At 41.4% G+C, this 24,429-nt stretch overlaps 1 protein-coding gene across 9 annotated transcripts in view; it reads left to right on the top strand.

Annotated features, from left to right (window-relative positions):
* The window catches only part of SPAG9 (sperm associated antigen 9), a 160,675-nt gene that overhangs the window by 27,288 nt on the left and 108,958 nt on the right, over nucleotides 1–24,429 (top strand). For 2 of the 9 annotated variants that reach the window (XM_042454552.1, XM_042454550.1), the window contains exons 4-6: nucleotides 2,357–2,378; nucleotides 3,749–3,843; nucleotides 13,733–13,886. In XM_042454552.1, coding sequence (XP_042310486.1) covers nucleotides 2,357–2,378; nucleotides 3,749–3,843; nucleotides 13,733–13,886 — 271 coding nt within the window. Of the gene's footprint in view, nucleotides 1–2,356; nucleotides 2,379–3,748; nucleotides 3,844–4,281; nucleotides 4,745–10,506; nucleotides 10,546–13,732; nucleotides 13,887–24,429 lie in introns of those variants that run through there. The other 7 variants (XM_042454543.1, XM_042454544.1, XM_042454545.1 and 4 more) reach the window with 7 other exon arrangements.

Here is a 24,429-nt window from a genome sequence, read left to right as displayed (position 1 = left end):
ATTATTTCTGCAGTGTGTTCTGTTTGTTAGATGACTGAAACAAATACCACTTGTTTCCAATTATTAATTAATCCCAGGCATTAATCTTCCAAAACATGCATCTGATAAAGATCTCAGTTCTTCCAAAATCTGAATCTGATAAAATTAGATGCAGTCTATGAAAGCTTATGCTATAAACTTCTTTCTCTCAGTCTCAGAGGTGGTACAAAATCTCTTTGCTTTAAGTGCTTGTTCCCCATTATTCTTAGTATGACATTATATGAAACCATCTTGTATTATGGCAGGGACAAGGGAGTCTCTTTTAGCCTAAGGGTCAATTTTCACTTTCAAAGAGGTTTTCTAAGGCCACATTCAATTGGTGGGTATGGCAAAAGAATGAGACGAAAAATGCAAGCTCACTTTAGCTTAAAGTTCTTACAGCAAGCCATTAAACCTTAGAAGTGTTTCAGTTTAGAAAGGGGGAAAAACATACTGTATAGAAGCCAGGAAGAGGGTGTGGATATTTTTGGAAGCCCCAAGACGATGGTGTTGTGCATTTTCACACATTTTACAGGGGTAAACATGTGGTGTGTTGATACTCAGAAATGCTTGAAATGTAATTTTGACATGCTATCTATATAACTGAATATCATAACAACAAAGGCTGGTACTGTAAGCACTGCATGTGGATTTCGTGGCTACTTAATTCACACACCAAGTAGGAAGGTTGGTTGATGTGGTCACTTTCCAAAAGAACCCATCTTACAATGTGTTGAGACATTCATGTGATCATAATGGACTGCAGTTCTTTAGACTTGCTTTGTATACTTTGTCATTGTGTACTTTTGCCTAAATACCCTAAAGGCACCAAATCCTGTCTGACCTTGGAAGCTAAGCAGAGTCAGCCTTGTTAGTGCTTTAATGAGAGACCATCAAGGAATCTTCTTTTGATTTCTGCTGACAGCAGCAGGAATGTCAGTGGAACTGCCCTGTGGGAACCTAGCTGTGGTGTTTTCAGGTTTGATATTATGTTAACTACTGGTAACTCTTTTTATAGCTTTTCTAATAGCAAGATTGGGCAGATTTGTGTATTTTATGGTGAGGTATAAATATTGATAAATCCCATTATTTTTATCTCTCACCTTACCCCATATGTAATGATGTTTAATTAGGAATGAACGAGATGGTCACAGGTCATGCCTTATATCAGCATGCAAATTATTGATGAATTATCTAAACTGGAAGCTAGTGACCATGAAATGTACAGTATCACCAGCAAGATAAGGTCTCTGTTCAAAAGAGCAGTTACTGATGATGGTAAATGTGGTTTCTCTCATTTATTGTAGCCCTGGTAATGAAGAGCTACTTTTTCATCAGCTTAGTGGTTAATCTAAATTGGCCCTGAAGGCTGGAAAAACATTGATTGACACAGTGTGAGATAATCTGATGTGATGATATATACAGCTATAAGTAGTTTGAAGATATATTTGGACTGGGTACAGGGCTTTATTATCTGTCGTTTCATCTCTAGAAGAGTTTGTGTTCAAGATTTATATTTTTAATTTTAAGGTTATATATTCCTTTGCAGTTGGCCAAAGAGGTTGAGATATTTTTTTTAACCCCATAGTCTCTGAGCTGTTTTTTTAAAAAGCGAAAACAGCTGGTAGTGTGTTCTGAGTCCTTGCAGTACATCTTGCTGTACATCAAGGCTAGAACTTAGTAATGCTTCCTTAAAGATATTCCTCAAGCATTCCGGGGGAAAAGTGGAGTGTAATTTGTGAGAAAATACAGATGAGTGTGTGGAAGAATTTAAATCTTTAAGAATTTAAATCTTTTGTACATTGAATTTGGGCAAACAGTTCATAGCTGTTGTACCCTGTGACATGAGGTAGCTGAATCTGCTATGAGAAAAACCTACTATGTTTCTCTTAATTCCAATGTAATTTACGTATTTATTGAGATTAAAAAATAGTCTCCTTCTTCTCCAGTTCAGTGTGGAAATGGAATGTTTTAGTGTACAAATCAGTGAAGCATCAGAGAGTACATGTATCTGGAATTAGTTTGGCAGTGGTCCAGTATGGCTGAAATTGTGACACACAAAAGCAATAGGATGAAATGGCAGATATAAATAGCTTGCTAAATATATATAAATTTGGCTATTTGTTAAGAAGCTTTTTTCATTTCCCTACTCCAAATGTTTATTGCTTTAAGAAACAATACAGTATGTGAACTCGTGAGGTGACTGCTTCTGTGTGGAGTTGTTCCCAGGTTCTGATTTCTCAGAGATGTGACTCTACATATTTCGCTGGTCAGATGTAATGTTATGCTCCGCCCCCTCTGTTTTTTGTTTGTTTGTTTTAGCATGGTAGAGGTCCAGATTGCATTTTAAATATACCAAAGTTCCTTGTAATGCAGTGGTTCTTAATCTTTGGCTCTTCAGATGATTTGGACATCAACTTCCAGAATCCCTAACTACTGCCTATACTGGGAACTACTTCTGTAATGTCTAAGTGGCCGGGGCGGGGCGGGGGGAGAGGAGGCTCAGTCCATGGGTTCCAATTTGTTCCACTGGTATTCTATAGACACCCACTCCCCATTCCCCCTGAGATTATTTGATGGTTTCCCAGCTTTTGTATGTTTTTGTATGATTCCCCTCCCCCTTAAAGGCTAGAATGCCTCTGCTTAGTTACCGGATAGTAAGAATATTAAGGTAAAATACAGCAATACATTTTCTCACATACTTTTGACTTGCCTCTGCTGGAAGCTGAGAACTTTTCTGAAATTGCATTTAGCTAAAAGTTTTCCCACTCTTGGTCTAAACTCAAGTAATTTTGATTTGTCTATATTAATGGTTTCAGAACAAACCTCAGTTTGCCAGATTCAGGTGCTAATGGGGAACTGTGAAACGAAGCTTAAAATGGGAAGTGAAAATTTCAGATCTTCTCACAGATAAGGAAGGAGGAAGGAGAGTTTCCAAGACTCATCATGGCTCACTCACCTAGTAGGAACTGGGGTTCGCTGTTTGGTCTGAACTAAACTTCTCTCTGTAGACACATGTGGTGAAAATACTTATTTTGTGAAGGTTTTCTCACTTTACTCTGGCATCTACTTCACTCTGTCTCTTGATTTCTTATTCTATTGACTTGCATTTGTGTGAGAAATTGTTTGTATATTGTTCTGTGGAAACTGTAAATTTTTGTATAACTTTCTGAGTAACTGATTGACTGCTTAAACTGAATTAATAACCTTGAAACCCATTATGACTGCATTCAATGGTCAATTGACTGCTTTATAATGGGGAAAAATAACATTGGCACTATAAGGAACAAAATTAACTTCAATTGTAAAATGTTTCACGAGAGCCAATGTGGTGTGTTTAAGTGTTGGACTGTGACTCTAGAGATCAGGGTTCAATTCCCTTTTAAGCATAAAACCCACTGGGTGATCTTGGGCAAGTCACACACTCTCAGTCTCAGACAATGGCATTGGCAATGGCAAACCCCCTCTGAAGAAACTTATCAAGAAAATCCTATGATAGGTTTACTGTATGGTTGCCATAAGTAAAAAATGACTTGAAGGTGCACACCACCACCACAACCACCACCATGTTTCATAAATTGAATTAAGGTAATAAGTATGCCATAAAATGGAATACATTCAGTACTTTGAGATGAAGTTTCTTCCAGGGAGGTGGAAAGCATATGTTTATTAAATAGGTATGTTTTTAAAAAAGTAATGCTAAGTTTTATTTCCCCTGTCTCAATAACAGATGATTCATAATTACATGGAGCACCTGGAAAGAGCCAAACTTCATCAGCTGACAGGGGCCGATCAGCTAGAGCCTGTCATGCACAGTAGGATTAGGTAAGTTCTACTCATCTTTGTCTGAAAATGAACTACTCATTTCTTTCTTCTGCAGGACTTTATCTTCTTTGAATAAATTGGAACAGTTTTATATATTTCTGGAGAGCTAAGGACTATATGGAAATTAGAGAAGGGAATGATTTTACTGTTGGCACAATCCAAGGCCTGCATTCAACTATCTGCTACCTTATTTAGACTGAAGGGTGTATTCATCCAGTTCTGGTAGGGCATCTTTCCCCCTTTGTTCTCAAAATATAACACAAGCTGTAAGAAAAGCACCAGCCTTTAAAGGATTTGAAATACTTGAATAATGTTTGCATGAGTACATCTACTTTTGGGCACATGTTCACAAGATGGCATCTTTAGCTATAGCTTTCTGACTATATTATGTAAATGCCACAGCTTTCCATCCAATGAACTGGAGCCAAGCTACAAAGGTTTGAAGTAGCAGGGAGGAGAAAGCTGCAAACAAGCTTGCTTGTATCTTTAGTCTGCAGCATCGATGCCGGCAAGGAGAGAAGCAAGAAGCAGTTCTGGTGGTTTTTTCTCCCCTGCTAGGTGGGGGAGCAGAGCGAGGTGATGTCATTTTGCTTTGGAGCTGCTGCGGAAGAGAGTGGAAAGCTGCTGCTGATGACATTGTTTTTGTGGCAGCCTCTGAATGACAGACTCTCACTACAGAAATACTCCCTTGTCCCCGGTGTAGCCTTGGTTATTGCACTTCACCATGCCAGCACAGCGCCATGAGTCCTGGATGCATGCTGCTATTTGTGTTTGGCTTCGTTGGCGGGGCGGTGGTCATTAATTCAGCTATACTAGTGTCTCTTTCTGTTTTGCTGCTTGTGCACTTTTCTATATCCACTGGTGTGCCAGCTCTGACGCAGAACCTACCAAGGATTCTCAGGTACTCAGTCCATGGAACCTCTGCTGGTTTTCTGTTCTTTGTTCTTAGCCTCCCTGTTATTTCTCGGCTTGGAAAAGATGGGGGGAGGAGGGAAGGTACAGGCAGATGATGCTTATCTCATGTCCAAATATGGCATTTGTTAGCTGTCCAAAATCACAGAAATGCCCATTTTAAAACATAAAATGAAATTTCCATTATGCATTCTCTGATACTACAACAGCAGTTGTATTCTTGAGAAATCTATTGACACTTCTTTGTCGTTTATGATACAGTAATTAAAAAAAAGAGGCTGAGTAAAAATTTTACAGACAAAATTTATATTCACTATATTGTCAGGTGTTTAACTGATACTGGGCAACCTTGCTTCTGCGATAGTTTAGGCCTTTCATTTGTTCAGTCTGTATTTTAATCCAGACAATTCTGCAAAATCTGCTGGTGGGTGGTCTATCAAAAGCAAATATTCCAATTGTGTGTTTATATCTTTTCTTGTAAATTGATTTTTCAAATGCAAACACATTTTAATATACAGTGGTACCCCGGGATACGAATGCGCCGCCTTACGAAATTTCCGGGTTACGAAAAAAATCCATAGAAAAAAACTGTTCCGGGTTACGAAGGTTATTTCGGGTTATGAAAAATTTTTTGGTGCTTTTCGGCGCTTTTTCGCACGAAATCGCGGCTTTCGCTATTAGCGCCTATGGCTTTTTCGGCTTACGAAGGATTTCGGGTTACGAACGCGGCGGCGGAACGAATTAAATTCGTAACCCGGGGTACCACTGTACTAAAGTGAATAAATTAGATATAAAAATTAAATATAAATTACATATTTATATACACGTGCTTAGTAGTATGCTCTTCATCTCCTGCATGTTACTTGCCATATGCCTTTTCTATTACTGTATTTTATAAATGGCTTAACGTGCTATGTGGCAACAAAGCTGTGTTCATATAAGGTGGTAACATATCCCAAAAAACTGATTTCTGAAAACTTTTTAAAAAACATTAAACTCAGCATTGTACAAAACATCACATACTACTGTATATGTTTTAATTCATCTTTAGGCCAGAGTTTGCCCTAAAAGTAAGCATTAGAGCACACCGTTTACAATTCAGCAATATTGTTTTCTGACTAGAATAGATTATATGATGTACTTTTGTTAAGAGCTAATTTTCATATTTTGCCACTTCTAAATATTTCAGTATAAAAAATAAGTAAGCTGCGTGCATGCTTTTCACAGAGCTTTAACATGACTAGAAAAGCATGTGCCATACTATTGTCCCAAGATTAAACCATCAATTTATAGTGGCAGGAGGAGGAGACACAGTATAGGCTCCTCCCATATGACATCAGGTGTCACGTTATGCTGGAAGTCTTCAGTAGCATCCCAGGAATCTTAAGAACTCAATCTGGTAGGATTTAATTTAATAGTAGAATAACACATACATTTCACAGACTGGGAAGTAAAGAAGGCTTGATTAGGAAGCAGTGTCTGTGTCAAATAATTATTCACTAAAAAGCGTGCTTCCATATTAATGGGTAGCCCTGCGGTACCTTTGTGTGTTTAAACCAGGGGTAGGCAACCTTTTTGAGCCGGGGGCCGGGTTGTTGTCCCCCAGACAATTGGGGGGGGGGAAGAGCCAAAAAATAAATAATTAAATAATTAAATAATATAGGACACATTTTTTAAAAATGGAGGACATGCGAAAAAATTTGATGATTTTTAAAAAATGTTAATATAAATGCATGTTTCTTAGGCATGATCAAAATGGAGGACATTTGGGCATTATTCCTAGACAGATGGCAGAAATGTACTTCCCTTTCTGGCCACCCCCCCCAAACATTCCAAACAGCACATTTGGGCATTGAACATGGCTTTACTTAAGATGGCCTCTTGCATATTTCAGAGGCTTATTGCATAACCAAACTCTTTGGGTTTCACACTGAATATGGGTTCACATGGCTATGCATATTGAACATGTCAAGGTGGTTTCACAGTTCTTGCACCAAGTGTACTTCTCAGAAGTGTGTACTTTGTTTTTTCTTCACTGCGCATGAGTTTGTAAAAATCACAGCGATTTACATTGGCCGTGCCTCTGAAGCTGGCTCATATCAAAATCACCATTAAAGAATCAAAAACACACAGAAAAGGCACTTTGGAAAGTCACTCTCTCTTGGCTTCAGAAACAGTGTGTGCATGCCTCTCAAGCTGACTCATATCATCATCACCACACTATCACTGTCAAAACAAGGGAGACTTGTTAGCATTAAAAGCACCCAAAACACACTTTGGAAGGTGACACTCTCTCGGCTTAAGAAACAGTGCCTGCATACCTCTCAAGCTGACTCATATCATTACCACCACCACCACACTATCATTGTCAAACCAAGGGAGACTAGTTAGCATTAAAAGCACCCAAAATAAAAATTTAAAAAACCTTGAGGCCTCTGGCCACTCACCACCTCTTCCTTCCTCCTCTTCCTCCTCCTCCTTCTGCTCCCCCCTCTTCCTCTTCCTCCTCCTCCTCCTCCTCCTGCTCCCCCTCCTTCTCTTCCTCCTCCTCCTTCTGCTCCTCCTCCTCTTCCTCCTCCTCCTTCTGCTCCTTCTGCTCCCTCTTCCTCCTCCTCCTTCTGCTCCCCCTCCTCCTCTTCCTTCTGCTCCTTCTGCTTCCCCCTCCTCCTCTTCCTCCTCCTGCTCCTTCTGCTCCCCCTCCTCCTCTTCCTCTTCCTTCTCCTCCTCCTCCTCTGCCTCCTCCCCCCTCCTCCATGTGCCGTGCGGCCTGGGGGCGGGGTGGAGGAGGCAGAGGAGAAGGAGGTGGGCCCACGCGGGTAGGCTGGGAGGGTGGTGCGGGGCTTCCCCCTTTGCCTCCTCTGCCCCAGGCCGCGCGGCCCTCCTCTTCCTCCTCTGCGCGGTGGAGGAGGAGGAGGAGGAGGGCTGCATGGTCGCGCGGCGGCAGGACCGGGCTGGGGCCGGTCCTGCCGCCTCCGCGGGCCACATCCGGCCCGCAGGCTGGGGGTTGCCGACCCTGGTTTAAACATTTTGGTATATTAAGTTGAATGTGGATACTGTATCTGAAGACAGGAAATAAAAGGTAACTGAAATAATAGCAAAACCCAAAACTGTACAGATAGGAGAATATACAGCTGATGGCAACATTGTCTCAGGCCACATATGGTAGGTGTCCAGTGCTAACATTAGACACCTTAGATTTATTGTGTTTGTATGCTTGTAATGTGAAAGAAGAGGAATCGTGCAGGCAGAAAGCTGGCTCCTGATATGTGCCAGACTGTGGTTTAGCACTGCATGTGAGCTGGTTAGGTAGTCAAATAATATTTGGTTGAACTGTGACAGGCTGGTACCAGTTTTAAAACTCCTTTGGTTAACTATTTTGAACTGAAAATAAATTATAAAGTATTTGTAGAGTAGTGTAATGATTTGAAGATTAATTAGACTAGAACTCTGGGAGGCCAGGAGTTGAATTCCTACTGAGCCAAGGAGAGTCAAACTCTTTTGGTCTCAGAGGAGGGCATTGGGAAATCTTTTCTGAATAAACCTTGCCAAGAAAACTCTAGGATAGGGTTGCCATAAGTCAGAGTTGCTTTGAAGGCATATAGCAACAACAAATATATGCATGCAGTATTCAAGAAGACAGAGTGCTACCTTGGTTTTTGTTCTTGAGACTCAGGGTTTCTCCAAATAGTTAGCATTGAAAACACACACACAAGGACATTTTTTAACTTTAGTGATTGTTAATGGTGAGGGAGTGATTGCTCTTCAAAGGAAAAATATAGGCGGGACTATACATGTGCTGACTTCTACAGGACTGTGGAACTACAAGAAGATGTTGTACTGTAGCTGCTACCCACCCACAGTGGTTCGGTTTCATGGTATATTTGACGACATGATTACCTAGATGGATTGTCTGTCATTTTATTTGGTACCAATATAGTGTATGTGTTGTTTGCGTGAAAAATACCCAGCTGTCTTCAACGATCTTGTTAAAATGGCAGAGTTTCAGCCAAGATGTGTAACAGTAACAATAAGGAAGTACAAATTCTGTGCACAAGCTAAATGAATTTTTGCGTATATTTGGTTATTTTGAGTATTTAGCATGTTGTCTTTTATATGTCTGCAGACTTCAGAATACTTATAAAAACGCTAAAAAGTGGCAAAGACAATAATTGGAACTATGGGGAAGGGCAAAGTTTTGCAGGCTAACACCTGAAAATCTTTCCAAGGTCATCTAGGATGCTACACCTTGGCAAATGCTCGTTTGTGCCTCTCAAAACATAGCAGTATCACAAAAACAGATGTCATTTTAAATTAATCTGAAAGGATCTCTGATCTGTCAGCTTGATCCAGAGTTAAAATTTTGGATAGATATAATATGAACAGAATTGGATAGTATAATCCATCTAAGGTAAATTTAATTCTATATGACCGAGCCATTTTTAAATGCTTGTTAAATGTATCTGCCCCTACTCAAGGAAATCCTTGGCAGCAATTTGACTTCATTTAACACTCTGTTATAAAGAGGTGTTGCAAATATATATTTTGTACTCTAAATAAACAAGAGTTTCTCACTCAGGACCCCCTCACATAGGAATGTCCTGTCACCTCTTGTTTGCCTAAAATGTAGTATATTGAAAAATTACCAGAAACTTTTGGAGTAGTACAAATATAAGTGAACCTTTTCCCTCCACACCTCTAGTGTGCCCTACCAGTGCTTTGTAAATGTGAGAGTACTAAGTAAACTATTTGAAAAGAATTTAAATGCTTTTCACCACTTCTATCAAATGATCTGTTTAGTTATGCAATTATTCTATTAAAATAGTCACTTTCACATTATTCTCAGTCTACAGTGCTATGACCTTTATTGATGTGGTGATTTCTTTCAGTCAGTCATGTGCAACTATGGAAAGTGTTATTCCACCATTTAGCCCAAAGCTGTTGTGGAAACACACATAGTTACCAAAACAAATATCCAGCAATAAAACAAATTGAAGCAGGAATAGCAGCCCAATCGTCTAATGCTTTCCTACAAAGGCAAGTTTTCAATGCCCTTCTTAAATGAGTTTAGTGAACTGGACAAGCATGTCTCGCCAGGGAAAGTGATTTAAAGGACACTGCCATGTCTCTTGTACATTTGGCACATTCGTGAATTATTTTTGTTGGACTATCCATTTCATTTCTCTTGGTTATTTGTTAATTCGTATTGGCCCCAAATACAGTTCAGACAATTCATGATGATAGCCTTCCTTGGTTTTGCACGATCCTGTCCTCCAGTATATGCAATAAGAAGTAAATACTTTGGAGTTTTTCTAATTAGAGATGTTATACATATTGTCAGGATTCCAGTTACTTTATTGTTCAGTTGCTATTTCACATTATGGATTTGATAAAATGATGCTTATTTACTCAATATATCTTTCTTTGCTATATATGGCCATGCACTGCATGAATACATACTTTGGAGTGCTTTCCTCCTGCCACTAGTGTGTGACACTCTGTGCTATAACTGCTGTCAGTACTAGCGTACCTATCTGCCAACCCACCTTTTTTTTTGGTTATATTCCACCCTTATGCCAACATATTTGTCCAAAGAGTCTCTGTTGTGCGTGCAGAAGTGATATTTTATAATTTGGAGTCTGCATGTAGACTGTTCTTGTAATTAGCCTGTATGTTTGTTCTAGTTCTAATAAATTAATGTTTAAATGCAAATTTGATTGGCCAATTAACCAAGTTTTTTTTTTTTATCATTAGTCCTAGTCCAATGCCAACCGTAGTAAGGACACTGAACAGGTATTGCTTCTCCCTGGCACTAATTTTATCTGACAAAGATAGACTGATTTAAATCAAGGAGATTTAAATCAACAATTTAAATCGTCAAAATACTGATTTAAATCAGGCTATCCATTGATATTTCTTCATGATTTTCCTAAATGCTGTTGAAATTATGACCAATGGACTATGTTTACTCACAACTAAAGTATTTATTTACACTATTTCACATGTATAACCAACCCTTGTATTTCTTTATATGTATTTTGCATGCTTCTCTCTTTTTTAATCTTCATATGTTATGCCTCTAAATTTCCCCCACATACAGTCTTATGAACAGCACCCATTGCATTGTGTAATGTTATATATAAAATACTGCAGCCTGTGTACTGTACATACTGCTAGTCACCTTCTTTCTACTGTTGTGCCCTCTTCTTCATTCTGTCTTGGTCCAGCTACATCTTCACAAAAAACAAGTAGCAAACAATATAATGTCCATGACTGATAGCTAGAAGTTAGGCTAAACGGTGTAGGCTAGAGCCTCTTACTTTAGTCTGTTGAAAATAAAATGCCTCTGCTGGGTAGATAGGGTAGAAATATTGACATCTGAGAAATAACCTGATTACAGTAGTTCTTCATTTTCCTTAGGGGTAGGGAAGCTGTGGCAGTCAGAGATTGTTGTGCGGGTGTTCCCATCCACTGTAACTAGCATAGCTGGCGGGAACAGATTGTGGAGTTGACATCCAGCAACATCTAAACCATTCACAAATTGACCATTCCATAGATGTGGCTATATGTGGTAGATGAACTGATTCAATTTACAGATTAACTATAGGGCTAACATGCTTATATCTAGAATGTTTAATATTAAGACGAACATAATATTGTTAAGAAAAAAGTAATAGTAACTTAGAAAAATTACATTAAAAAACTATATTCAGTGCTTTTACCTTTAAAAATAGGATTGATCTTTGTCCCTCATGTATGAGAGACACAGAATAGGACAAGCTATATCATGATAGGAGTTGTTCATGAATAGAATCTGCTGGAAGAGGGATATGAGAGCCTAGTTGTATGGAGAAGAAGGAAGGAGATTGTACTCTCAAAATAAATCTTGTATCATGGTGGTGGTATTTTTTTTAAAAGAAGGAGTCTTGTATAAACTAATGTTGAAAAAAGAACCCTATTTAATTTAACTCTGGTGATTGTAGTTCTTGGGAATGGGTACCTAAAAGTGCCCTGAATTTTTCCAGTACATGTTTAAAATGCTAGATTTTTTTCTAACTAGAGACTTTAAAAAATATTTTTTCTCATAATAAACAAATTTTGGTATTGGTTCTTGCAGTGAGTCAAGGTATGAAGCTCACAATTAAGTACTCCCTTTGCAATTCTGGTTTGTTATGCATTTTCATTGAATACTGTTTGAAAGTAACCTTGCAAGTAACTCCTTAGTTAGGATAGAATGCTTTTATTCCATATTCTTCAACATTTTTGTCTGTTTTCAAATGTGATGCCAAATTCTTCTATTTCCTTCTGGACCTTCAGAGTCTTTGCCCAGATATAATTATGTTTGTAAATTTGCGTACCGCCTCCATAATATCATTGTAAATGAAACTCTTATTTTTATTTATTTATTTTATTACGGCCATTTGGCCAGCACAATGAAACTCTTCTAACCATAGCTATTGATAGTCAAATTAAATCACAATAAAATAAAATAAATCCAAATAGCTTCTCACATAGTGAGTGACTAAGATCCATTTTATGTACTGCTTACATGTAGAAACATGTAAGAAAATTTTGTCTTGCATGTACTTTATAATGTTTGATTTTTTCTTAATATTGTCCTTTGTTATGTCCCCTAAATTGAAAAGTTCATATAAAGTCTTTGCTTATACATAACACTAAGTCAGGATCTGTTTAGCTTAAGCATGGTTTCTTTGAATACTTGAAGGCATACCTGGTACCAAACACTGTATTTGGGCAGCAAACCCCAGTTTGAAGCCATGGTTTGAGGGTGGCTTCTAGGCTTGTTTTAACTATGATTTGCCCTTATACTTGAACCCCACATTCTGACTTCTTCATGGTTTGTTTCTGTGCCTGCATAAGTCTCACACCAAGCCAGAGCAGTTGAAAAAAGCAAACAAATTTCAAACTATAGTTTTTTGTTGGTTTTTCGGGCTATGAGGCCATATTCTAGAAGAGTTTCTTCCTGACGTCTCGCCAACATCTGTGGCTGACATTTGAGGATGTCAGCCACAGATGCTGGTGAAACATCAGGAAGAAACTCTTCTAGAACATAACCACATAGCCCGAAAAACCGACAAAAAACTATGGATGTCAGCCATGAAAGCCTTCGACTTCAGGTCTCAAACTGTAGCAATGTTGCTTTCTTATCCTCAAACTCTTCATTCTTTCTCATTCTCAGGCAGTACTCTTCTTTCCACACTTAAATACTTTCTAAACATGAGGCAGAGCTGGGAGTCTTATCTCCAAATGCTAAACCATATAATGGACCCACAAGGGAAAACTGGTGGTGTTCATAACCAAACACAGGTTGGACATTACCCCACAGCCACCAACTGTACAAAGACGCATGGCATCATAAAACAACCAGCGTTGTCAAAATAACCCACTAAGTCTCCCGAAAACACGTTCCACTAAAAAACCCAATAAACTTTGAGTTGTTTCTGACTTATGATGAACATAAGGTAAACTTATTGCAGCGTTTCCTGAGTCTGAGAATGTGTGACTTGCCCAAGGTCACCCAGTGGGTTCCATGGCCGAGTGGGGATTCAAACTCTGGCCTCCAGAGTCACAATCCAGTATTCAAACTACTGCATCATACTAGTCCCTAATCCCTCATTAGCACTCCTCAAAACCCTTTCAATAAACACAGGTACCATAATACATTTAGCTCATAATGCACACCGCTGCCAAATCAACAACAAAAATCCAACACAGAGCAAAACCTAACAAACCACAAGCCCACAGTAAACAAGACAAAACTCCACATTCACTCTCACACAACCAAACTAACTCTTTACTTCTGATAATCATTTGAGGAAACTAGCCGGAAATTAATATTAGCTATGCTTACTTTACTCAGCAGCAAGATTTGTTCAGACTAACCCTGGCTTAGTGTTATGTGTGGATGCAGCCAGTGTTTGAAAGTAAAGCAGATTAATGTTTTCCTCCTTCTGTACAGGAAGGAGCCTCCTATATCACTGGGCATCTTCCCACTACCTCCAGGAGATGCGATTCTTACACCTGACACTCAAAGAGGAACAGTGGAAACTCCTGGGTCAGACACTTGGAAGTTCCGTGAAATAAGTCAGCCACGCTCTCGCACCAGCCTAAAGGTGAGGTAGTGGTTTATTTTTTCCTGTGTGGAGAGTTTTTAGTAATAGGTTTCTTACAAGTTGTTATGTAAGTGATTGAAACCTAACCCCTAAACTGTTTTTCTTTAGTTTCTATACTTATAAATGAAAATGATTCCAGGTAAGTTAAAGGTGAGTCTTTTTCTCCCCCCCTCCCTCCCCCTTTTATGTGTATTGATAATTGGTCTTATTCACTTGGGGAGAATTGGAGGGCCAAGACCTCAGGTCTGGGTTTCATGATACACTTTTAACATTAGTTATCTGGATGGGTAGAGTGCTTCTTAAGGCCGGTACAAATTAATACTCCAAGCAACATTTTTCTCTTGAATTGTCAGTGAGGTCAGGGCTATGCTTTATATGAGAAAGACCCTTAAGAAAATGGATATACATAGGATAAGAGCAATGTGTTATAGGGTTTCCCCCTTCCATTTGAACTAAACAGTTCAGTGGGCAGTAACACCTGTATCTGCATGATACATTTCATCTATGTTAAAGAATATGAATGCTGTTGCATTTTATGAATCAATTCTTCAAACAGACATATCTGGGCCATGGCACTATATCCTCCAGAGACATTTACGGTATCATATTTTCTTCTAGACTGTACTTGATCCACTTACCAGACATTTATAATTATTTCAAATTGCTTCCATTTGGTTGTCCTTAAATTATTTAGGCTGTTGGAAACTGAAATCCTGAGCAGTTGTTATAGCTTGTGGTTAGCTGTCCTTGAAACAGATTAAGAGCTGGTGTTCCTTGCTTATTCATCCATATCTGTATGTTCTGCTATGTGGATTCTGTGCAAGTCACACTCTTTGGTGAAGGTATGCCTTTTACACTCTTATCTAAGGTGTTGTATAGCTGGATGCTGAAGTGCAGATTAAAAATACTTCAAAGGAAAACTAGAAATAAAGTAAATGGAGAAAATCAATACCTCCAAACTAATGATAAATATTTATCTCTTAACTTTTCATATACAGTAGTCCCTCCATATTTGTGGGGTTTAGGGGAACGAGGCCCCCGTGAATATGGAAAAATTGTGAATAACTCCCCCCTTCCACTCAGAAGCCAGTTAAAGGGAGGGGTGGGTGTGGGAAGAGGAGGAGCAGGAGCTCTTTTTCCCCCACCCTCTCTGCCCTTTTTCCAGCCCGATCACTTCCTTACCCAGGGGCAATCAGGCAGAGAAAGGGAAGAGGAGCCCCCATCCCCCCAATTCCCTTTCCCAGCCAGATTGCTGCCTGGGCTGCTTAGGCAGTGATCTGGCTAGGAAGAAGTCCTGGGGGATGGAAGCTTCTCCTCCCTTTGCCATCCCCATCACCCCCTGGGCAGCCCAGGGAGCGATGGAGCAGGCAAAGGGCCCTGGGGGGATGGAGGCTTCTCCTCCCTTTCCTGGCCGGATTGCTGCCTGGCTGACTGGGAAGAACATGGAGTTGGTTCCTGGTCTTTTTCTCCTGAGGGGGAAAACCTGGAAGGGAGGGGGAGGAGGAATGGCTGGCCTAGTGGCCTTGACCTCGCAAATAACTGAAATCGCAAGTATCAAGGCCATGAATATGGAGGGCCAACTGTAAAATTAAGCCACCAGTTGTTCTATGCCCAGAGTAGATTTGTGCAGCTACATTCTGCACCCCTTCACAGTTCTATTAAATGGAATGGTCCAGGTCTTTCAAGTTGTCTCACCTCGTATAATCTAAATTGGATTACATGGAAGGAAAGAACAAAGGAAGGAAAGTGGTTTAGAAGTGTCATTTAGACTACACATGGGAGTAGAATTTAGAGACATAGCAGTGTTAGCCAGTAATATCAATATTCAAAGGGATTTTGTAGTACCTTTGAGACTAACTGAGAGAAAGAAGTTGTTGCATATGCCCTTTGCCCCTGTAACCATCCTGTGAATAATGTTAGGGTGAATGAAGATGTATATCTTGGTTTTCCACTGCTGTAGTTTGGTACTCTTTAACAAGAGATGTGAAAGCTCAGGAAGTAAAAGGTGAGTGGGGTAGATGGTTTTTTGTTCCTTATTTTCCCCCAAACACACATTTTCACTTTTTCCTGTGAAAAAAACTAGAACTTTGGGGGACATAGAATAAATAATTCAGTGAAATATTTTGTTTTATAATGAGTAAAATGCTTTTAGATAAGATTTTACTCTCACAACTGAGTAATATGAAGAGTTGTGTGTAAGAGGGGCTGAAGAAGTGGAGATAATAATTCCTGTACTTTCTATAGATCAGAGGTGAGAATCATGTATAATAATAATATTAAAAATTCTTATTAATTAATTAATTATCATTATTATTATGTATAATGTTAGTATATTGTAAGTCCCAGCAGCCCTAGCCAAGGGTGAGCAATACTGGCACTTGCAGTGCAACAGCATCTAGATGGCTGCATAATTCCCAGCAGTTATATCCATGATACCTTTCTTGCACCTTGTGAATGCTGCTATTTTCATGAGAAGAGTACACTGAGGGAAGAAGGAGTTAATTGCCACTTGCCTTCTTCTGGTAATTTTCATCCTAGTTTGGTAAAGACCATGTAGAAACAAGTACCCTGTGTGTACAGCTCTTTAAGTAAGCCCTAATTAGTCCTTTCACTTCTTCTGTCAAACGATTCAATACATACACCCTACTACGCATTGGGAAATATAATCTTCTTGCTCTGACTTCCTGGATTATAAAAAAGAGAGGAGAAGGTGAGTCAGAAAGTTTGGAAGACTTGGAGCAAAAATCTGAAAGTTTATGTAAGAACTGAGTTCTAACAAAGAAAACCTACATGTACACCTGCCTGTGCAGGTATTGGGTATATTCCAGTTTTGCTTGTGCAGAACTAAGGATTTTATATTTCTAAATTTCATAGCTATGCTAAATATGATATTTTATATGTGAAGTAGTAAAATAAGTTAAGGTTTGATATGCAGGTGGGTGTCCCATACTTTAGTTTTCCCCAAAGCCTGTTCTTTCCTTCCTGCAAAATAAAAATAAAAACAAATTAAAAACCCTAACAGACAAAATACTTTTTCTATTGACATTTCAAGAACATATGAATTTCTGGAAATTTTATATCTTTTCCATCAAATACTATACCATACTTTTCTGTCTATCATGGTTGTTCCTTTTGCAACAGAAGAAACAGTTGGTGTGCAAGGACAGGGAAAGAGGAGCCCACAACAGGAGCCCACAACAGAGGGATCAAATCTTTAAAAGATATATTTCATAATTTTCTCATTTAAATTTTGAGGCAGTTATGAACAGGCTAATATTCTCCCGGACAATATGATATTTTAGATTCAGGAGCAGAAATGCAACAATGGCAGCTGATCAGTAGAATTCTAATTACAAAACTGAGCCTGTCTGTTTCTTTTGTTAAGCTGTTCAAAGTAAGCTCTGAGGTTTTCCTTGGCCCTTTTCTGTTGGCAGTCCGGCCATTTGTAGTGAGCTTTTTGTCTGCTAAGGTCAGTGGTCTGTGTGCTGCATTCTTTTGTGGATGCAGTTGGAATACAGAGGCTGAGAAATGCTTAAACAAAGCAAGTTTTTATTCAGCTGTTGTGGAATGCTCTGGGTTCACTTATTGACTACAGTTTTCTTTCTTTTTGTGAGTGACTGGTTGGTAGATATTTACTGAAGTTGGAATTGCATTGCTGAGGGTTTATTAAATTTTGTTTTTGTTTTCATTTGGAGGATGGGTTTGCTGTAGGGGAAATGAATGTCAGAAGCTCAGTGATGGGAGGAGGGGAGCAGTTGTAGTTAATAGTATGGTTAAAACTTTTTCCATAAGTGCCTTGCTGGGACATCACATGGAAGCATGTTACTGAATAAAAATGGGCAGTACTGTTGTGTCCTGCAGGTAGTTAGTATAATGGAAATCTATGTAAAAGTGATTATATAGGCTGGGATATATTGGCAGCATGGTGATAAGAAACACAGTTTTAAAGCAGCCTCTAGTAATCTGTTTAGCTCATTCAGTCTGCCTTAGAGTGTGTTGCACTTGAACAGGGGACCTCTTCCCTCCTCTGATATCAAAAAGGCTTGTGGAATGGAGAGGAATTGTAAAAGCAGTTTGTGATACTGCACAGGAGTTTAGAAACAAAGGACCATCAAAGGCAGAAAAAAGTGCCAGTAATGCAAATCATGCTGCTTTTTGTTATTTGATATTGTGTTTATTCCTGTAGGTAAGCCTAGTTTTCCGATATGGTTAGTGCAGACAAAACATTAAAAAATACCTAACATGAGTGAAATTCTGTGACTTAAAGTCTCCTGATCTTGGCCCTAGAGCAGTGATGGTGAACCTTTTCGAGGCCGAGTGCCCAAACTGCAACCCAAAGCCCACTTATTTATTGCAAAGTGTCATGTCCCTCTGGCTTTCTAGTAACAAACTCTGGCAGACTGTGCTGGGACAATGGCACATGTGCCCACAGAGAGGGCTCTGAGTGCCACCTCTGGCACGCATGCCATAAGTTCGCCATCACTGCCCTAGAGATATGACCCACAATGACAGTCTCTGCAATTGATATGCATACAGCATACAAGAGGACTCCTCCACTTGCAACAAAACAAGTGTGTGTGGCACACTATGACGTAGCTGCTGTACTATGAACTTCAGTGTACCTACCTACCCAATAACTAAACATAAATTACTATGCAAAGGAAATGGGACAAGACTTTGGCCATCCTCTTGAGTTCTACAAATGTAAGAGATCATGCCATTTCATCTTCCATACCAACTTATTTAAGAGTAACTATGCTTCAAGCTGTAGTAAAATGAGCATGTCAGGAGGCATTCTTCACAGGCATTGGATGAATTGATAATGCAAAATACATACAGCAATATAATACATGCATACAGCAAATGAACAATCTCTATGTGAGCCAGGAAGGGCTTACTGCTTTGACTACATCTATTAGTGAACTATGCATTTGTCATCATGTAATGAGAGGGGGAGGTAGTGGCAGCTGTTGATCGCGAAGAGGAAGCAAGTTGACTAGAAGAATATGAAGGTTAAACAGCCTGGTGTTTGTAGAGAAAAATAAATCAGTGGATACAAAGGTTTCCCTAACGCTACAAGTTCACCACTGACAAAAGTGTCAAATAAGCAGGTGAAGCACCAGTATTTATACAAGAAAACTTAATATTGTCCCAAAGGAATATGCTATCCTGAACTTAACTGGCTTGAATCCTATTGGTTACTCCTAACTAGAGTAGACTCATTGAATCAATTATTGAATTGCGAGTAAACACACCTGTAGATTCTATTAATTCAATGGGATTCAGGCCATCGTCTCCATCAGTTTCTTGGTAGACACTTGCGTTTACATTAGAGCTCTGAATGATGGTAGAGTGAATTTATCTTCTGTTTCCCCCAATCTTGCTTTGCGACCTATTTAGTTTATGTGAGAGGTGGGCAGAAGGTAGGATGAGAACTACTGATAGATATCAGGGTGATTTTTAGTAGATGTTTCTGGCTCTCAGTTGTTCAGCAACAAAATGATTCTTTCTCCTTCCTCAGATATACTAATGAAATGAAGAAAGCTTAGGACAGTGTAATAACCAGAAGTGGCTTGTGTTCTGGAAAATGTATCATTACATTTTGACATGGAAAACAAATTCTTGGGCTTTCATTCTCATTGTGCCTTTTATATCTGGGTCTTGCTGGTACATTTTGAGTTAAAAAAGCTCAGGAGAAGTCTGCTCATCACAAAGTATTCTTGGAACAAAACTGTATGATAGCCTTGGCCAACCTGTTGCCCTCCGATGTTTTGGACTGCACCTCCTACCAGCCCCTGCTAACTTAGTCTGTATTGAGGATTCATAGGAGCTGAAAATCCAGAATATCTGCGGGACGCCATATTAGGGAGAGCTGCCATATGTGTGATGATAGGAGAAGTAATTATCTTTAGATCAACATATCTTTCATTTATTGTAAAGATGGGATGCAGTTTAATTTTCAAGAGTCCTGCTGAGGGAAAAGTGACATTGGGAGACGGATTTTGTGGGTGGTGGTGAAGTAACATGCAGTGATACAGTTAGTTGAGTTGTGCCTATGCTCCTTTTGCGGTTTAAACTTTACATGCACAGCCATTTCATTTGTAGATGTGATTGTGTATTTAAAGACATGGCCATGTAAAGGTTTGGCGATACTGTCAAGCTCAAGGCCTTTTATCGATGAAGTCGACTTCTGTTGGGTTCATATGTATGTGTGATCACCTACATAAGAGTTTTCTTGACAATTTCTTGGCTCTTGTAGTTGCTTTAAAATTGACATTCGCAATATTTGTATATGACAATTAAAATTGATGTGTTTTAGAAACACCATTTATAAACATAAGCAAGTCTTTTAAAGCTTTGAATTTTAACATTGCACTGTAATAACAATACACACTGACTTCAATTTGAAGAAATCTGTTCCAGTATTCTATTTTGTCATTTAGTAAAGAGTGTTTTTAAAATACTACAAAGTAGTATACTACACACGATAAAATGCAAATGAGTTTTTCTATTAGTACAGTAGAGTCTTGGTTATCTGACATAATCGGGCAGGCCGATAGTCGGATAACTGAAAATGTTGGATAATCCAGAGGATTATCTGACCTTGAAAAGTGAAGCCAAGAGGGAGAGGCCTCGGCTTGGGCCCAGGCCTCTCCTTCCCAGGCCTTTCCTCCACTCAAACAGGCTCCTCAGAGTCCGTTTGGGGGGAGGAAAGTAAAGCCGGGAGGGAGACGCCTTGGCATGGGCCCAGGCATCTCCTTCCCGGGCCTTTCCTCCCCTCGAATGGGCTTCTCAGAGTCCGTTTGGGGAGAGGAAAGTCAAGCCGGAAGGGAGACGCCTTGGCATGGGTCCAGGCCTCTCCTTCCCGGGCCTTTCCTCCCTTCGAACGGGCTCCTCAGAGTCTGTTTGGGGGGGGGGGAGGGGGAAGCCGGGAGAGAGACACCTTGGCATGGGCCCAGGCATCTCCTTCCTGGGCCTTTCCTCCCCTCGAATGGGCTCCTCAGTCCGTTCGGGGAGAGGAAAGTGAAGCCGGGAGACGCCTTGGCATGGGTCCAGGCCTCTCCTTCCTGGGCCTTTCCTCCCTTCAAACGGGCTCCTCAGAGTCTGTTTGGGGGGGAAAAAGTGAAGCCGGGAGGGAGAGGCCTTGGCTTGGGCCCAGGCCTCTCCTTCCTGGGCCTTTCCTCCCCTCAAATGGGCTCTGAGGAGCCCATTTGGGGTGAGGAAAGGCAAGCTGTCCCTCTTCCCCACAGGCCTGGAGAGGAGAGGGCAGGGAAGGAGAGTCCCCTGGGCCTGTGTCGAGGCCTTTCCCTCCCAGCTTCACTTTCCCTGCCCTCTTGCTCGTTGCGGCCACCATATTTGGGGGTGTGTCTGGGGGGGGAGAGGCTCGGATAATCCAGAATGTCGGATAAGTGAATCTTGGATAACTGAGACTCTACTGTACTGTGGCTTGGCTTGTTTTTTCCCTCCTTCTCTGAAAGGGGTGTGTGTCACTTTTTAGTTAGTAAACACTGCTTCTGATTCTGAACACCTAAATTCATATTTTCTGATAGTAGTGCTTAACAATGGAACTTACATTTTGCTACTAACACTCCCAGTTTCAATGAGGTAGAGGAATGGGGAGAATGTCTGTGGCACAGAATCTGTATTTCTTCTTCGTGGTCTCTGCGAATCACACAAATGGGTTATTTCTGCGCCTGCGCAGCAAACTCGGAAACTTCTAGAATCTCTAGGCAGAAAGTCATGTAACTTTCTGCAGCCTCTTGCAACTTTTTGGCGGTAGCCCCGCCCATCCGTATATAAGACCCCTATCGGTCCGCTCTCCTTCAGTTCCTTCATTCCGCCGCGTTTGCAGCTCGAGGAACTTCGCTTGACTCATTGAATCTCATAACTGGCTATTGAAACGGACTGGACCTTTGACCATTCTCTTGGATTACGATTTGGACATTGTCTCGGACTTCTCAACATCGACGCGGACCGGTAACGACGACCCTTATGGCTTCACTTAAACAGTGTACTAAATGTGGGGTCAAAATCCCCATGTCCGACGGACACGATAGATGCGTCCTCTGTCTTGGAGAGGAGCATATCCCTGGGGCCTGCAGACACTGTAAGGCCATGACTGCCCAGGCACTGAAAAATAGGGACCAAAAGCTGAAGGCGTCCCTTTATGAGAAAGCCTTTCGTCCCAGCACGACGGTCCAAGAGCCGGCTGCCCAATCAACAGCTGCTGACCCAAAGGCTAAGCCTGAAAGGGCTTCAAAGAGGGCTCATGGAGACAAACATAAGGCTTCCAAGACCTCTAAGGACCACCGTGAAACCAGAAGGGCCAAGTCAGCCTCCCCACCGCCGAAGTCCAGGCGCAAGGGGCCCCCAAGTACCATTTCGGTCCCCCCGCCTGACTCTCGAACCACTGCTACTCCTATTCCGGAGATCACTGCGGCATTGGCCCCGCCACCTCTGGAGCCACGGGTCCTCATCTCCTCCCATTTGTCTGTTCAGGACAAGGAATTGGAGATTGTTAACTTGGGAGACTCCTCAGAATCCGAAGGAGAAATCCCTGACTCAGATGCCCCTCCCTCTCCACAGAGACAGAGGCGTCCATCTAGATCTCCGTCCCGTCCGCCCAGATCACCACCGAGGCAGAGACAGCTGTCTAGATCACCATCCCGACCCAGACGGACTGGTGCTTCTCCACAAAGGAGAGATAGAGCAACCCTAGGGACGGAAGCGGATGAGGCCCTGGATAGCGCCCATCCAGGTCGCTCCCCTCTGAGTAGAGACCATTCAGAACGCGACCTCTTCAATACTTACCCGGATTTGGTTTATGACCACCATTCTGGTCAATATCTTCTGCCGGTCGACGTCGATTATCTTCGCCGTACTACTACGGACCCTTCCAGAGCGAGGCCTCGCTCACCACAACACCGGCCCATGAATCTGGGGACCGAAGAACCAGCCAAACGTCGCTCCCGTAGCAGGGACCCCTCCCCTGCTAGCCACAGATACAGCAAATCACCTTCGGGGTCACGCTCCCGCTCACCATCCCCTTTCCTCCAGTTGGAAGACCAACCTCTCTCCTTTGGTGAACCGGACGCACCGTCTCCAACCGATGACGTCCGTTCCTTCTCGGACAGGATAATTAGGATGGCTGATGCCCTCAAATTAGAAGTCGCCCACCCTGAAGATGTGGCACTCGATCCAGTGGAGCGGAGAATCCATGGCTCTGCCCCAGCACCTCTTTCCCTGGCATTTCTACCCTCTTTGGAAAAAATTGCTAAAAGGTCGTGGGATACCCCTGCAACGATTGCCTCGACCTCTAGGAAAATTGAAAATCTCTACAGAGTCACACCGTCTGGACCCACTTGGCTGTTTAACCACCCAAAGCCAAATTCAGCCATCGTAGAGGGCTCCCAAACCTCCTTTACTACTCGGCCTTCCTCTTCCCCAGTAGACAAGGAAAGCAGGAAGATAGATGGTTTGGCAAAGAAATTCTATGCCTCTGCTGCACTGGACATCAAAATAGCTAATTATGCAGCATGCATGGGGGCCTATGTCCAACTTTTAATGGAAAAGATGGACCCTGTTATTGCTGACCTCCCAGATGACCAAAAGAGGCTTATGGCCGCCATCAGAAATGAAGTCCACCAGGTAGGTGGCCAGCAAATAATTTCAGCACGCCATTCTACAGACTGCGCTTCAAAGATCCTTTCTGGATCGGTGGCCCTCCGCAGACATGCCTGGCTACGTTCTTCAGACCTGAACCCCCAGGCCAAATCCATCATTGAAGATATGCCGTTTGACAACTCTGGCTTATTTAACAAAGAAACTGATGAGAAGTTAAGCTTCAAATACAGAATGAAAACCGCCGCCAAAAAAACATGGCATGTCAGCTCCTCCACCTAGACCAACTCGACAGAGATACACTGGCCAGCGCTCTTGGTTCCATCATGGCCAACAACGCTATAACCAGCTGGACCGTCAGTTTCAGTCTCAAGATCCCTCTAACCAGACCAGACCATCGAGATCCCCTTCGGCTCATCAGGACCGACGTCAGTCATCCCAGGGACGCTATCAGCAGGGATATAAAAAGAAGGATACCAGAGGCAAGAAACGCTTCTGAAGTTCCCCAGCGCATTTCGTCGCCACCGTAAACAGCTTATGGCCTTTCTTTAACACCTGGGCCTCTATTACTTCAGACTCTTGGGCCCTTAACATCGTTCGATGGGGTTACGCCCTTGAGTTTTCTGAGCTCCCCGCCGCCGGGGCCATCATTTATACCAACCCCTCGGACACCCTTCTCGACGAAGTGCGCTCCCTGTTAGATAAAGGTGCTATCGAGCCTGTACATCCATCACAGACCCGGTCATGTTTTTTCTCTAAATACTTTATAGTCCCTAAAAAACCTGAGGGCCTTAGACCCATCTTGGACTTGCTTGCCTTAAACTCCTACATAATATATAAACGTTTTAGGATGTTAACTCTTGCTTCTATTCTGCCATTATTGCAGAAGGACTCCTGGTTCGCCACCTTGGACCTGAAGGAC

This window comes from Sceloporus undulatus, chromosome 2, assembly GCF_019175285.1.
Source record: "Sceloporus undulatus isolate JIND9_A2432 ecotype Alabama chromosome 2, SceUnd_v1.1, whole genome shotgun sequence".
Classification (NCBI taxonomy): domain Eukaryota; kingdom Metazoa; phylum Chordata; class Lepidosauria; order Squamata; family Phrynosomatidae; genus Sceloporus; species Sceloporus undulatus.
Note: the sequence above shows the minus strand (reverse complement) of the source record. Positions and strands in the feature narration are given on the sequence as shown.